Genomic DNA, 16,195 nt, shown 5'->3' with positions numbered 1-16,195 from the left:
AGTTTTAATTAAGCAATGGCAATGGTAAGTAATTGTAGATTATCTCTACGATTTAACAGTTTTAAAACTTTGAGAGGTGATACAAAGTTATGAGAAAACATTAAATTTGTTTGCAGTCTATATTCAGTTAACTAGAATTAAAACTTTGTGTTGAAAGATCTTTGTAGATTGAAATCCATCACATAATTAAATCTGATCCTGAAAAGTAACACAAATCTACAGTGTCAAAGTTCTTCTTTAGATTACAAAAAAAAAAAAAAAGGAAGAAAATGCTAACACATATTTCATCTGCCTCAATGATCATTTTAACACCAACCTTAAAAAGAAAATGTCCAATCAAATATCTGTGAACAGAAAATCACTTCTTTTGGAAACTCTGAAGTTAATATGCTTTTTAAACCTCTTTTAATTCTAGTACAGATTTCTAGCCCAACAGAATAAACCTAATTAAAGAACAAATGAAAACTAGCTTTTAAAAGAACTGCATAAAAGAACACTGTATATGTATACAAGAATACGGATACTCGTCTGTTGGTTTCGGGGGTGAAATCAAAACAGCAGAGCCCGTGGGTCCAGAACTTACTTGTTTCCTAACAATTCTATTAGTGAGTTCCCCAAAATATTCCAAGCAGAGCTCATTATAGTTTCTGACCTAAAACTGAGATGGGAAACTATTTTGAAAAACACTACAAACTGTAAATGTGAATTCTGAGTAGCAAGAATAATAATTAATACCACAAACACTAAAAAGTAATAGCTAGAGAAAAGTGACCCATATGAAATGTCAGGCTCTTGACCTGGCACTTTCCTACGTACCTCACTCAAAACAACATGTGACGGAGGTACTACTGTTCGTCCCTCTGACAGACAGAACAACTGTGACCCCGACAGGCTGAGTGGTTTACCAGGAAGCCAGTCTGGCTCCAGGCCCCTGTTTTCAAGCACCACACTATTTGCCTCTAAAACTGAAAGTTTTTCCACCGGGAATGCAATGGAAATTCCATTTCAATATGTATCTATTTCAAACAGGAAGAAAACAAAAGTTCCAAAAGTAAAAGAATATTGGAAATATATAGTAGAAACAGGGTTTTATTTTTGAAAACAGGAAAAATGACTAATATTTTAAAATACAATGTACCAATATTTTTATATATCTGGCTTGGCACAGTTTGAATGCAGTGAATGAAGTGTCTGCATTCGTATCTTAAAAACGTGACCATTTTTGGACATCAGTACAAACCTGTTTAATTTATATGTGAATAAGAGTACAGTACTTTGCTTGAAGAATACAAAAATACATACTAAAGAGTACTAGCAAGTTTTGAAGCTTTATTGTATCCCCCAACTACATACATACATATCCAGAAGTCCTTTTAAATGATTTCCATCCAGGAACTGATCTAATGATCAACAATGGTTGGATTTGAAAGCAGATTTTTACCACTTTCTTTGTACAGTTTATTTAAAGTACATTCCGATCTCCTTCCACCTGTTCCTTGTGGCTGACGGCTCAAAGTGCCAGTGGAAAGGAGGCTTTATCAGACTGAAACTGTCCCAGACCATCAGACCAGAAAGAGGCCCCATAAGACCGTGAGGGGCGCCATCAAGGGAAGTGGGGAGCTGTCCCACACCAGGTCTTCGGGGCAGTCCAAGGAGCATGTTCTTGGGGAAAACCAGTTCTTGGAGGAGGAGCCATCATGCCTGAGTACTAACTGTTCTTTTCCTGTCGGTGCTGGTGGCATTTTCTGAACCATTACTTTTTATGGATTCCAGCAGGTTCTTAATTCTTTCACTTGCAGGCTTCTTCCTTACCTTCTTGGCATGAGACACACCGTTCATGACAGACGGCAGCAGCAGGGCCGCCAGCCCCCAAGGCTGACTGCCTGATGGGGAAGGCCGATCTTTATCTTCCTGATTTAAAATCCAGGCGCTTTCTCTGGCCAGATCAACAAATTTTTGTAGCTGGCTCTGACTTACATTTTTGCTGATGTTGAGAGAAGTTTCAAAAGGATTCTGAATGTGCAGTGGAGAAGATTCCGGTTTGTTTTGTTCCCTTCCCTACAGATTGTTATAAGGAAGAGAAATGCATAAATATACAAAAGGCTCAGACAGAACAACAATTTGGTTTAATAAAATGTCAAAAACATGTAAAATCCCAGCACGAACTTGACAGAGTAAGGGTTTAACTGGGTATGTGTGCATACTGTGCGTGCATTATGTGTGCGCGTGTACTTCTGATTTTTTTTTTACCACTGTAGTTCTGTGATTATGCTTTAGAAAATGAATTAGGTTTATAAGTTATGGATGATGGTGCTCAGATGAGAGGTATCTCAATGAAATCAACCAACAGAAGTATTCTTAAAATAATATTATTTTTATTGTTAATTTTAATCCTAACAGGAGAAAAGCTAGGAAGGGGGAAAAACATGAAAGAGAAAAATAGCAAAAAATTAGATGAAGACACACTGATTTTTAAGACTTGCTAAAAACATAATAGAAGCACACAAAATTAGAATCCTTAAATTAAATACAGTAATTAATGTTTCCCAAGTATAAAATCAGAAAGGAAGAGAAGGAACAAAGTATTATTCATTATTCATTTTAAAATACTGAAAGTTTCCTATTCCATTCCTAAAGATCCAACTTGTATACAGCTCTGACAGGTAAGACACCACCTCACAAAAATAAAAAGAATTGGTAAAGCTGTGATCACTTGACCAGAAGATGCAGTAGCCTCCACAATGTTTTCCTCTTTCAAAGGATAGCACATGTATTACTAAAATATTACAAAACAAATGGCCAAGATTCTCCAATGTGAGCAGCACCTATTTATTCCCTGCCCAGCATGGGTCCTGCCTGTCCATCATCTCTGAGCCCTAGGGGTAAAAGTACCAAAAGGATAAAGAACTTCATATGATCAGTGACCTTTTTCTCACATGTAAAATAATTCCCTATCAGCTTGCATTTCAGAACTCCGGGTCCCCTCCCTTGCCCTTCCCCACACTTTTTTGTGTTGTTGTTAAAGAAAATCTCCACGAGCAGGATAAGGGTTAGGCGAGAACAAAGGAGAGCTGAAGAAACCACAGAAAAGACGATCTGAGTATGTGTTTCATGTAGCCAGCCTTACAATGGTTATAACTAAGTACCCAAATGCTAAACACAATAAACCCAGAAGGCTACCTCAAGTATCCAACACTTGTAAACAAATTTTGCCTAGGGTTCTGCTCTAGATTTTCTTTTTTAGAAAAATATCATTCCAGCTACTCAGATGAACCAAAATCATAAATTCATTTCCCTAAATAAATTTAGGGCTCAAACTCAGAGAATCACTAAGATCTCCAGGGCTGTGTATCCTACTTCTCCCATGATCACAAAAGTAGTTTAAAAAGCACCGTGTGGGGCGCCTGGGCGGCTCGGGTGGCTGAGCGTGCAGCTCTCAATTCCAGTTAGGTCACGATCCCAGGGTTGTGGGACTGAGCCATATATCCTGCTCTGAGCAGGACCTGCTTAAGATCCTCTCACCCTCTGGGCGCGCCTCGGTGGCTCAGTCTGTTAAGCGTCAGACTTGGGCTCCGGTCATGATCCATGGTTTGTGGGTTCGAGCCCTGCACTGGGCTCTGTGCAGACAGCTCAGAGCCTGGAGCCTGCTGCAGATTCTGTGTCTCCCTCTCTCTCTCTCTGCCCCTCTCCTGCTCATGCTCTGGTTCTCTCTGTCTCAATAATAAATAAACATAAAAAAAATTAAAAAAAGATTCTCTCTCCCTCTTTCTGTCCCCTCCCCTGCTTATTCTCTTTCCCTCTCTCTCTCAAAAAAAAAAGGAACCATAGAGGTGCCTAGGTGGCTCAGTCGACTTTCAATCTCAGCTCAGTTTATGATCACACAGTTCTGGAGTTCGAGCCTCCACACTAAGCTCTACGCTGATGGTGTGGAGCCTCCTTGAGATTCTGTCTCTCCTGCTCTCTGTCACTCCCCTGCTTGTGTGCTCTCGCTCTCTCTCTCTTTCTCAGAATAAAAAAAAAGAAAAAAGAACTGTACATATAAAATTATGTTTTCCAGACACAGTTTTAGAATATATTCCCGATTTTGAAGGATGCAGTATTGGATGCTGGAAGAGCTGGCTTAGCTCTTGCAAATAAGTAGGTGACTGATCTTATTCAAGTCAGGCAGCTCCGACAGGCATCAAGCTCCTTATTAGTATCTATTATTGTAGAACTGAAACACAGTAACGCATTAGAGTGCTCTTTGTAAACTGAACTAATTCAGTATTAGTACAGCAGAAGACTAGATACTTCATCCCCAAATATTAAAATACTACTTACCTGTCGAATATTTATGGAATTTTTATTGAAAGCGAAATTTCCAAAATACTCAAAAAATTCTTTCAGGAGTAATTCTGCAAGAAAATAAAACAAGGAAAATAAGAGGAAGGTCTATTTCAGTTTAAAAAAACAGCAAAGAGAAAGAAAACACCTACCTAGTGTTTCTGTGTTTCCCGAAGGTTTAATTTTATTCAAGTCACGAACAAATGTACAGTTGTGGCCTTCTATTATACATTTATCTTCTGCATCTTAAATAAACAGAAACAGAAAATGTTTCACATTCTATTTCAAAGACATTGCCTACTTCTGAAAAGAAATCTATAATTAACTAAATCAAAGTTACAGATTAATGTGTCCTATTACTCGTCAGTGGTATGTATATTTACAGTTAAAGAAAAGATTTGAGACTAATTATAGTACAATGAAATTAGCATTACATCAACCCAATGACTCCTACTCCATCTTTTCAGGAAATCAACTTTTCGGTTATAAATGAAAATGTAGGTAGTTCCCATCTTTCACCAACTCCAATCCTGGCCTATATTTGATCAATAATATTTAATCTCATCTCCATTTCCATCCTTACCACCCTTTCATGCGTATTGTTTTCAACAATTCATCCATGACACAAATTGAATGCTCTGAGTTTTGAAAAACCTCTGGCAAATTCTAAAATGCAGTAATCTAGCAACCAGAATTCACTAGCACAAGGTCAATGGCACACCGGACAGTAGCATTCACCTTTTCTAATAGTATCTGTATCTTTAAAAGTAACCACTTCCCTCAGGATAAATATACAACCACCATGAAATCCCTCGCCCACTCTAATCTACATTCCACTGTATAATCAGCAAATTCCCACTCCTCAAAATTCCAATCAACAGGCGCCCATTGGAAAGCGTGTCCTAACTCCAGTGGGCCATCCTTCTTGTCCCATGCTGTATTAGCACTGACAGACTGCACTGTGATGGTGTGCTTGCTGTCCACTCCCTACCCCACTCTGGGATGACAAATGTCATAGTCCTGTTCATTACTGCCCCTCCCTATGTCCAGTCCAGCCACAAGTGTCCAGCACACAGCAGGCACATAACCAGTAATGTCAGTGATCGATGATATTTTGAATGCCTATCATAATCCCCAGCAGGGGGATTAAATATACAAATAAGAAGGAGATAAATAAGGGTCCTTCAAATTTTTGTCTTTTTTTTTTTTTTTTTTTTTTTTTTTGGTGGTGGTATTTTTTGGGTAGACCTGGACTACGAATGTCATTTTTCAAAACTTATTCTAAATCCTACTATGTTAATTTTAGTAGATTTTATGTCATCTAATAATTTACAGTACCCTGAAGAACTTGTACACAGTTACACTTAGATTTTTTTATGGGACCCAAACACAGGTTTTACTCTTTTGAAGTATCAGTAGTTTACATCTCTTGTGACACAGCGCCAGTCACACATATTGATCTTCTTTTAGTTTCTCAGGAATGTATGTCCAATTAAAGCATTCCTACCATAGAAAAATGAACTCCAAGTTAAAATATTTCTAGGGCTGAGACTGTCTCTATGACCTCAGTTTACTGTGACGGCTGCTTTTCACTAAAAAGGTTTTTTTTAACAGAAAGCATTAAAACGTGAAGGGAAAAAAAAGTATCTTCCAATTTAAGATAGGATCATCTTTGTTTTTTCAAAATCCCTAAGTCATTCAAGCCTACCATCTTGGTTGCCCAAGCTCTTGCTCCTTTATCTTTCTCCCATTGTTTACTGTAACACCCAGACAACACCTACACAGTCCAATGTAACAGTCACTAACCACAGGTGGCTCTCAAAATAAAATATTCAGGCCCTGGACCACACTAACCGTATTTCAAAGGCCTGACAGCCGCAAGTGACCACTGCGTCCTCTATGTACAACACGGATATAGGACACTTCTATCATCAGAGAAAGTTCTATTGGATAGTGCTGCCTTAGAAAAATGATTCTCAGGGTGCCTGGGCGGCTCAGTCGGTTAAGCATCTGGCTTCGGCTTAGGTCATGCTCTCACAGGTTGCAAGTTCGAGCCCCATGTCGGGCTCTGCTGTCAGTGCAGAGCCTGCCTCTGATCCTCGGTCTCCCTCTCTCTTCCCTTCCAGCACTTGTATGCTCTCACTCTCAAAAATTAACATTAAAAAAAAATGAAAAAATGATTTTCAACCTATTCAGACATAGGAAACCCTACCATTATTAGTTTAAACCTGTGGCACTTTTTTCGTAAAAGTACTGTATGAAACACTGGCAAAAATTCATTAGTAAACACAAACTCTCTCAGCTGTGAGGAACAGCCATGTAATAATCACCTTAATTAACTCATATTAGGAACTTGATGGCACACTCCTTCACCTTCACCTTCAGTGGAAAAAGTAAGGCTACGCATTTACTAAATTTGATTTTCTCGCTTCCTTGGGAAACCTCAGAGCCTCACGGATTGGTACGTCAATTCCTCTTTCAGCACAGTACACACGACAAACGATATTCACTGAGTAATGTTCCCACAGCCACAGCCAGATCGATAAACTTAAGCACATCTTTTCAAGAAACTAATCTCCACACTCAGCGACTCATAATTAGTCACAGAGATCACCACTGCACTCCTAATAGATTACCAGGGCTGTAGCACAGATCATGATGTCCATGGGTTGTAATTATTTACATTAATCTTTCTGGTCAAAAGAGCAAAATCTACACTGTGCCAGCTATATGCATTTCTAGTAAGTAACCTGAAGTTGAGAGGCAGATGTATTAGGGACATAACAGGCATAAAGTTAATACAAAGGCTTACGATTTTTTTCTTTGAATAACTATTTGGCAGTGTCTACTAAAGCTGAATACACCCAAATTCTAAGACTCAGAAATTCTATTCCTAGTTTATACTTGAAAGACAGGAGTACCTACACTCACCAAAAGACATGTGCTAGAATGATGAGCAATTCCTTGTAATAGTCCCAAACTACAAATTATTCAAATACCCATCAAGAATAGAATTAAAAATATTTTTTGGTATATTCATGTAAAAGAATACTGTACAGCAATGAGAATGAATGGTCCACAAATATACTAACAGTAGGAATGAATCTCCTGAACAATGTTGAGCGGGAAATAACCAGACACAAAACAACACACACGACATGATGCCCTTTACCTAAGAGACATGAACAGGTAAAATTAAGTCCGTGCTGTTGGAAAGGGGTGTGAGGTGCATAGGGACTTGGAGGGAACACGCCAGCCCTTCGGCGGTACTTATTCAATCTGAGTGATGGTCACATGGGTGTATTCAGTTTGTGAAAACTGTTGTGTGCATGTGTGTATGTGTGTACACATACACACACGTACTTCTGTATGTATTATATTTCAGTTACCTTAAGAAATTTAGAAAATCTCTCAAAGCCTCAGTCTCTTCACCTATAAAATAAAAATAGTAATTCTGCCTCATAAGACTTGCTGGGAAGCCTGAATGAAATGATGTATATGGTTTTTTAGCTAAGTGCCTGGCACAGAGTTAGCACTCAAGAAACTGTCACGGAGTCAGTCACAGAGCTCCCAATGAAAACTTCCTTCCATTCGAGGGTTTCTGCATCAACACTGCCCTTGATACTATACCCAGTCATTTCTTCCTCAAACCTTTAATCCATCACAGGAAAGAAGTACAGGGTCCTAAACAAAAATCACTGTAACCACATGACTGTTTATAAAAGGAAAATGCCACAGAAAGCACTAAGCACAGAAGTAAATGCAGCAAAAGCAGCAAAGCCCAAAAAGGAGAGAACACACAATAAGAGACATTTGCGGGGGAAGGGAGGGAAGAAGTGGAGATTATGCAAAAACACAGAGAAACAGAAATTCAAGAGTAACCAAAATATGAAAGTTGCCATCATGCTCCGTATAAAAAGTTTTCAACTTTAAAGTGTTCACCCAATCATGTGAAATCTACTTAACTGAACGTCCACTATGAACCCAATACTGTACGAGGAACAGAAAATGCAGAAATGAACCAGAGACTGCCTGCCTGCCCTACAGAGGCCTGGCCATCTGGGGTGGGTGAAAGAATTCCTTTCGTCACAGCTGGCACAAGGCCACCCGAGCACCATCTCCTGGGAGGAAGGCAGCAGGAGCCAGACAGGGGGTACCCAACACAAGAGATCTGGGACCCGGCCTGTCTTCCTTCTTCGCTGGCTTAATCTTGAAGAGGTTCTCCACATAAAAAGAGGAGGTAGTGAGAGGAAGGAAATTTCAGGCAAAGACAGATGTAAAAAAGACCAAAACAGCTGAGGATCAGCGAGCAGTTTACAGTGCTGCCGCTCCTGATGTGTACACAGAAGTGAATGTGTGAAGGGGCAGCCAGGCTGCTCAGTCAGCTGAGTGGCCGGCTTCGGCTCAGGTCATGATCTCACAGTTCATGGGTTCGAGCCCCACATCAGGCTCTGTGCTGACAGCTAGCTCAGAGCCTGGAGCCTGTTTCAGATTCTGTGTCTCCCTCTCTCTCTGACCCTCCCTGCTAATACTCTCTCTCTCTCTCTCTCAAAAATAAATAAAAACATAAAAAAAATGGTAGTGAATGTGTGAAAAGAGGAGGAAAAGGAAGATCAAAGAGACCCTAAATACAACTCTACAATGTTTGGACTTATTGTAAGTTCCAAACAGGGGTTTATCCAGTCCTGGAAGTACACGAAGGTGCTCCATAAATTTATTCACCTTTTATTACTAACCTTTTCTTTTTTAAGTAGAAACACAAATTGCGAGCCTCTATTTAAATATCAAGTGAGAGGCACAACTCAGGAGAAACAAAAGGATTGTACCCAAGACTGAACTCACTCAGCCAACCAATCATCAAACACCCAAGATGGTTTTGGTTATTTCACACGCAGGACTTACAGCATTCACAGGAAGGAATTACTTCTAATTTGGATACTAAGAGAAAGTGGCAGAAAAGAGAGAGTTTGGAGAAGTCACAGTCCAGGCCGAAAAACTCCGAGAACAAAAGAGCTAAGCCAGAAGCGATGAGACAGTCATCACAGCATTGAGTGGACTGTGGGAGCACGTGAAGAGGAAAACCAGGAGAAGAGGCTGGGAAATCAGGTATGGCTGTGTAAGCGGAGATCCCAAATACGAAGGTGAGCAAACTGAGGTTCATTCCATTGGGAATAAAATCTCTTTTACGGTTACTGTAAACCCGGAGGATTCAGGGACGTACTTTAAAAGTATTCTCTGGCAGCAATATGCAGGATGGGTAGAAGACAGAGCATCTACACATTTTCAGTGTATCCCTCGTTTGCCTTCCTGTTAGAATTTAGAACTCTAACACTTTAATATATCTCTTCTGGCAGTCTACCAAAATGCCAAATAATCTGTAACATAAGTAACATCATAATTTTAAAATAATTCATCTAAGACTGCTTGTAAACTTTAAACTAAAAAATACATTTAGGATCTTTAAAACATCATGGAACAGTTTTTAGCTCTTTAAAAAAAACGTCTGGAAGTAAATTCAGATTTGGAAAGCCATCCTGAAACTATAATCCACTCAAAAGCTGTATCTGGGATAGTTGTTTTCTTCCCCCAAGGTCATTCCAGGCTTTGTCAACTGAGAGGCGCCCACTGTCTCACCACAGGTGCAAACAACCTTGCCAACGGACACAGTTAAGGCGGAACTCCAAAGGCCTCAACTTTGTAAATCCTCTGCTCTCATGACCCCTGGCGGGCATTAAAAATATAAAAAGCACTTAAATTTTAGATTCACAATGCTTCAGAAATACAGAAGACCATTTATATGACTAATAAACAAACACATGTCTTTGAGAACACATGGTAACTATATTCATTTAAAACATCAGGAAGAGAAAACAGATTGCTTCCCGTCTTACCTGCTAGGGTTTTCAGGTAGTCTAGTGTTGGAAGAATAGGGGGTGATCTCCTCTGGAGAAAAAAGATGACCATCATTGTAAGAGAGAAATTTGTAATCCAAGAGCCAGGAATACTGCTCGTTAGTGAATGCGCTCGGGCCCAACATCGAATACTGAACACCAAGGCTCTCACTCGCGAATCAAGGGCACCGTATATATAAAGGAGTTCAGAACTCTTCAAGGCAATCCTTCAAAAGAAAAAAAAAGAATTTTCAAACCGCAAAATTATGTTTCCAGAGTAGAACAAGACACATACCTGGAACATGTGGAAACACCTTACCATTTCTAAGTGTATTCAGAACACCATGATCAGATAATCAAAAGCATTATGTACTTGCAACATAAAATTGAATGTGAATGGTTGAATATCAAACACATTCATTACCACTAAAATATTCTTTTAAATGATGGCGATCATGATGTAGTTGTAAAACTTAGAATTTGTGTGTGTGTGTGTGTGTGTGTGTGTGTGTGTGTGTGTATAGTTAGGTTGATATCATTTATTCCAAAGTGGTTTGGGTTTTGCCTAAGTCAGTACAATGTACAGGATGAAAGCTCAGAAGCCTCAGTTCAAAAGCCTCTCACTTCTGGAATCAGTGGAAAGGGTGACAGCATCTACTCATGGGTAGGTTGTAAGACTTAAATGACACATTCCAAAGCGCTTGGGTAAACATCTGCAACTTACTGACTATTAAATATAAAGAATCCAGTAACAATATTGTCATGTATACATTTTATCCTAACCATTAACCTGTAAAGTCGCTTGAGAAAAAAAATTTCTGTCCATATTACATAACACGGTATATGACAGCTCATAGACAGTGACAGAACTTTATGCTCACGCGATGCTCAACACTGCTTGGAAATAATTTTATTTCCTTTATTCTTTTATTCCATAAATATTTTTTTTACTGCTTACTACATTCTAGGCAGTATTCTATTTAGTGGAAATTTTTAAAAAACTTAGAATTCTTAAATCAAAGTTCCTAAACATGACTTAATTAAGAGAAACACTACAGATGTGTTCTTTAGTAACTTATCGATAAAGACACTGACACATTTCTAAGTGAGAGGCTCTACACCTGACTTTCACACTCCGGTTATCTAGTCCTTGGCAAGCAAGGAAAACACTGTACTAATTTTATCAAGAGTCTGAATGTCTTAAAATTCAGCCAAAATTACATAAGTCTAACATTTATAAAAAACCAAAAACTAGGAAGATAAAATGTCTTTTAAAGAAATCAAACTTTAGAGCCAACTTTCAAAAAGTTTCCGAGTCATAGTATTACAATGCAAAAAATTATTAATCAGAAATATTCTAAAATTAACCTCCTACTGATCAAAATGTGTCTTGTAATTTCCCAAAGAACCAACAGAGGGCACAAAACCATTAACAGCGTCAACTTCAAACTGTAAACTTTCATTGTGGCATTTACTTCCTGAGTTTACAGAAAACAGAAGAAATGGCAAATTAGAAATTCAATGTGATTAAATGTTTTATGTAAATAAATCTAAAGTTGAAAATAAATATCAAATAGTGCAAGGTTATTTGATATAAAGAAACAATGCAGGAGTATAGAAACCTGAAAGATTTTTAAATATTGTTTTAAAAACCTGTCCCAACAAGACAATAAATATAACAGTGTTACAGACCCAGGAGTCATTTTGTTCTATTACACACGCTATACAGAAAATATAATAATGACAGAAAATGCAGTATGTACATTTATCTATTTTTACTCCCTGGGCTATTTAAGAGAAATTCAGAAGTACTTAGCACTGACTTCTTAGTGAACATGATCTAAAGCAAAACTGCTCCTGAATGGATTTTCTGAATCCATCGTTAGTACTGATTATGTAGCAGGTAATATAGGGAAATCTACTGCATGCAGTGAGAACACCAGAGTTCTGACTTCCAACTCCTCCAGTTGAGAAGTTTTCTCTGCTGAGAACGAAAGAAAAGGAATCAGGGTAGGAAAGAATTTGTCATTTGCACCCCATTTTTTTTTTAAAGGAAACAGGCTGCTAGGATAATAAAATGAAGAGATGCTAAGGGAAAGGACTCTACAGACTGAAGCTGCTCCGACTGAAGCGAACACCATCTGGGTTTAGGACCCCCAAGCTGTCTATACCCGGAGGAGGTTCAGAGGTCAAACTCAAGGTGCTACTTTATTTTCTAAGTACACTGAGATGACTGCATACAGAAGATCTGTTATAGATGTTTCCATGTTATCAGGCTACGTGGTTAAGAACAGTGAAACAGCTCTCCTAAGGTGATGTCAGTAAGGTATGTTAGGTATGCTAACACTTGAAACATCGCATCCTAACATTTTATTCATGACTATCAAAAAGCCAACAGGTCTGTATAAGAGAAAGTATTCCCAATTTTTAAGTACAAGTATTCAAAAAATTTTAAAGTTATTTGAAGCACATATAAAACTCCAAAGCCACTGTTTCTGTCCAAGGAAAAACTATGCTAACACTTCTAATATTCACATTTAAGGTGACAAAACAAAGAGCCCGTACCTATTGTTAGCAGTCAAATCACACTGAAATCCAGAGGACTGGTGTGAGAACCTCACCAGGGGACACCGGGCATTTAAGATTCTTTGTACGCCCACACATCCAGGGCCAAAGTGGTCAAGGCATTCTGCTATCACGGACAGGATCTTCTGAGTTGCAACTCTTTCTGAAGGTACGTTTTTCACTTGAAATTCCATCAGAAAATTTCCTGAGGTCTGAACAATAAAAACATTCATAAATGGGAGCTTTCAATAAACTGAAAACTTTCTAGACGGAAGCTCTAAGTCATTTTTGGCAAAACAAAATACAAAAAACATACATGCAAGGGGCGCCGGGGTGGCTCAGTTGAAGTGTCTGACTCTTGATTTCCACTCAGGTCATGATCTCACAGTGTGGTAGATGGAGCCCCATGTCAGGCTCTGCACTCAGTGTGGAACCTGCTCAGGATTCTCAATCCCTTTCTCTCTGCCCCTCCCCTGCTTGCACTCTCAAAATAAACTTAAAAACAAAGAGGGGAGCCTAGATGGCTTAAAGCAAAGATTTTAGCCTAAAATTTTATACAGGGGCACCTGGGTGGCTCAGTCGGTTAAGAGTCCAACTTCATCAGCTAAGGTCATGACCTCACGGTGTGTGGGTTCAAGCCCTGCATCAGGTTCTATGCTGACAGCTCAAAGCCTGGGGCCTGATTTGGATTCTGTCTCCCCCTCTCTGACCCTCCCCTGCTCATGCTCTATCTCTCCCTCTCTCAAAAGTAAACATTAAATTTTTTAAAATTTTGTACTAAAATGATCTTTGTGATAACTAAGGTGGCACGTTTCACTTGTAAGCATCCTTCACACATTCAGAAACTTACAAAAGTTTACAATTTTAGTTGGTAAATAACTTTCAATTATTCATTAGCAAATCATCTCTTTAGTGCCTGTGGTACACAACATATTCTACATAGTGCAAGAAGACATACAAGAGTCTTATGCACTTTTACCAATTCCGTTCAACTCAGGCTGAATAAAACAAGCACCCGAAATTACAAAGCAGGGTGCTGTGAAGGAGACACACACCAAGAGGAAAGGGGAAGGAGAGTTCACAATTGCACAAAGCTGTCCAGGAGGCTCTTTTATGACGTAGATGAATTTAAAAGTGCTTCCGGTTTTCATAATATTCATTTTTAATGTTTCTATTAGCAAAGCCAGGATCATCTTAAACAAGGCCATATTTCTAGGTACACATTTATGACACATTTCATTAGTTAAACCCACATACCAAATAACATCAAATTGTTTAGTGAGATTGGAGCACTGTCTTTTGGAATACCTCTATGTTTCAGAAATCTAAGACCCAACTAAAAGTTTCCAACTCTGTCCTCTGTTTCCAACGGGAAAAACTGTGTGTGTTTCCTATTTGTATGATAATGAAATAACTAGTAATGATGCTGCTGACCATGATCACCATTTGAACACTTACGACATGCTGAGCACCGTCCTAAGCATTTCACGTGTGTTAGCTCAATGAACCCCTTCAAGCACTCCATGAAACAAGCGCTGTGGCCCCATCCCAGTCTCACAGCTAGAAAAATTTAGGCACAGGGAAGACCAAAATAACCGACCAAGGACCACGCAGCTAGTAAGTAGAAGAATTACTCTTCTGCGATTTGGCTCTAGAGCCTGGGCTTTAACCATCACAAAACATTATTGTGCTCCTTGATGCTTTAGCAAAGTCTGGTACTTAAAATAAAAATAACCTCACACAACTTAAGTGTCCCTGCCAGGCATTTAATATAATTTCAAGTACATGTTAATCTTATTAAGAATGACCCATTTCGTTTTGATGTGTGTTGTATTCCTTGGCCAGTTTTAATCGAGTAAGTACATACTGAGCACATTAAGTTGTACCAGGCACCATGTGGGGTAAGAAAATGGACAGATGTGGTCACTGCCCTGCCCCAGCTTATGAAACAGCGGGAGGGATATATCAGCTAACTAAACATAACATAGGATGAATTTGGAGACAGATAGAAATATGAGCAAGATACTACAAAAAAAGTATTTAATTCTGAGAAAAAAATAATCAGGATGGTGTCAAGAAGGTAGAGTCAAAACTGGCCCTTGAAAACTACCCAGGAAGGACAGTCAGGGAATGGTGGGAAAGAGCACTCCCCACTAAAGAGACAGGACAACTGTACAGTCATTATTCATATTCTAAAAGTGGCTTATAATTTGCTAATTAAATGATGTGATTGGAAATCTGGGTGTATGAAGACATATAATGAGAAATCACTACTAACATTAATTAAGAGACAGATAATTTCAATACTTTGCTAATGAGAAGACCCATTCTGTGAGCCAAGCTGTCTTTTAGGGTAACTCCAGCATAGCCCAAAGATTGGAAAACCAAGAGATGACACAGGAAATAAGAGGTAGAACATAGGATCCTGTGACAACAATCTAAGCGAGAGTTTATAAGGAACTGTGTCACTATAGCTTTGAGGATGTACATAAAGGGGGAGACACGAGATAACTTAAAACAGAATTAAAGAAAATGGTAAATGTCAGGAAAATTAAAAGGCCACTAAATAATATGTGAAACACTATATAAGAACTTTCATGAAAACTTACAAAGAATGAAAACAGTTTTATTTTCAAAACGGTAGGTTCAGGTGTCAAATGTACATCCACAGAGAGATGATTCCTAGTGTGAAATACGTAGAAAAGACAGAGGTTTAGAAAAACCTACGTTTTAGAAAAACACAGAAGGCTTTCCAAAGCTGTAATGAAAGCATCCCTTATGTTGTCTGGGGGGATGGGGAAGATATTGGCTGACTTTACCTGTCACATATGCATATTAATAAGAACTAAATGGAATACAGAATTTCCAAACTCTAAGAGGAGAAAGTGGGATGAGGCAGGAATAAAGCAGTAATCCACAGGAATATAAGATACAGGAGAGAGAATACAGTCAGTGGACTACAAGAGGACTGCATGGTGACAGATGTGACAAGACACACCCATGTGGTGAGGACAGCTTAACATGTGAACCTTTCAAACACTATACACCTGAGACTTATGTGACGTGTCAACTATACTTCAATTTTATTTTTTTAAAAACAGGAATCCAATAGGAGGAAGGAAAAGGGAATGAAAAGCAAAGAAAAAGCACTGAAAAACATAAATAAGAAATAATACAGTAAAAATGAATCCAAAAATTCTCAGTAATAATGAATAAATACGCTGACTTCAAAGACTTAAGATCACAGGAAACATTCAGAATGATCTAGCTTCAAGAAAAGCAAGCAGTTAGTGGTGCTTAAGAAGAATTGATTCAGTATCTAATGGATAGGTGATACCTGTCACAACACAGCATTTATATACTGTTAAGTGAAACTACAATACAATCTAAGTTTATTTTGGGAGTGTTTGCTGTAT

General features: G+C 38.6%; 1 protein-coding gene across 2 annotated transcripts in view; it reads right to left on the bottom strand.

Annotated features, from left to right (window-relative positions):
* Window positions 1-1,309: 1,309 nt before the first annotated feature.
* The window catches only part of MTPAP (mitochondrial poly(A) polymerase), a 25,068-nt gene continuing 10,182 nt past the window's right edge, over window positions 1,310-16,195 (bottom strand). Inside the window, exons 5-9 of one of the 2 annotated variants that reach the window (XM_029954711.1) lie at window positions 12,780-12,991; window positions 10,215-10,441; window positions 4,476-4,568; window positions 4,321-4,394; window positions 1,310-2,058 (exon numbers count right to left, since the gene is read on the bottom strand). In XM_029954711.1, the coding sequence (XP_029810571.1) occupies window positions 1,696-2,058; window positions 4,321-4,394; window positions 4,476-4,568; window positions 10,215-10,441; window positions 12,780-12,991 (969 nt within the window). In that variant the 3' untranslated portion in view covers window positions 1,310-1,695. Of the gene's footprint in view, window positions 2,059-3,838; window positions 4,214-4,320; window positions 4,395-4,475; window positions 4,569-10,214; window positions 10,442-12,779; window positions 12,992-16,195 lie in introns of those variants that run through there. The other variant, XM_029954712.1, reaches the window with a different exon arrangement.

This window comes from Suricata suricatta, chromosome 10 (assembly GCF_006229205.1).
Source record: "Suricata suricatta isolate VVHF042 chromosome 10, meerkat_22Aug2017_6uvM2_HiC, whole genome shotgun sequence".
Taxonomy (NCBI): Eukaryota; Metazoa; Chordata; class Mammalia; order Carnivora; family Herpestidae; genus Suricata; species Suricata suricatta.
This window is presented reverse-complemented; position numbering and strand designations above follow the sequence as displayed.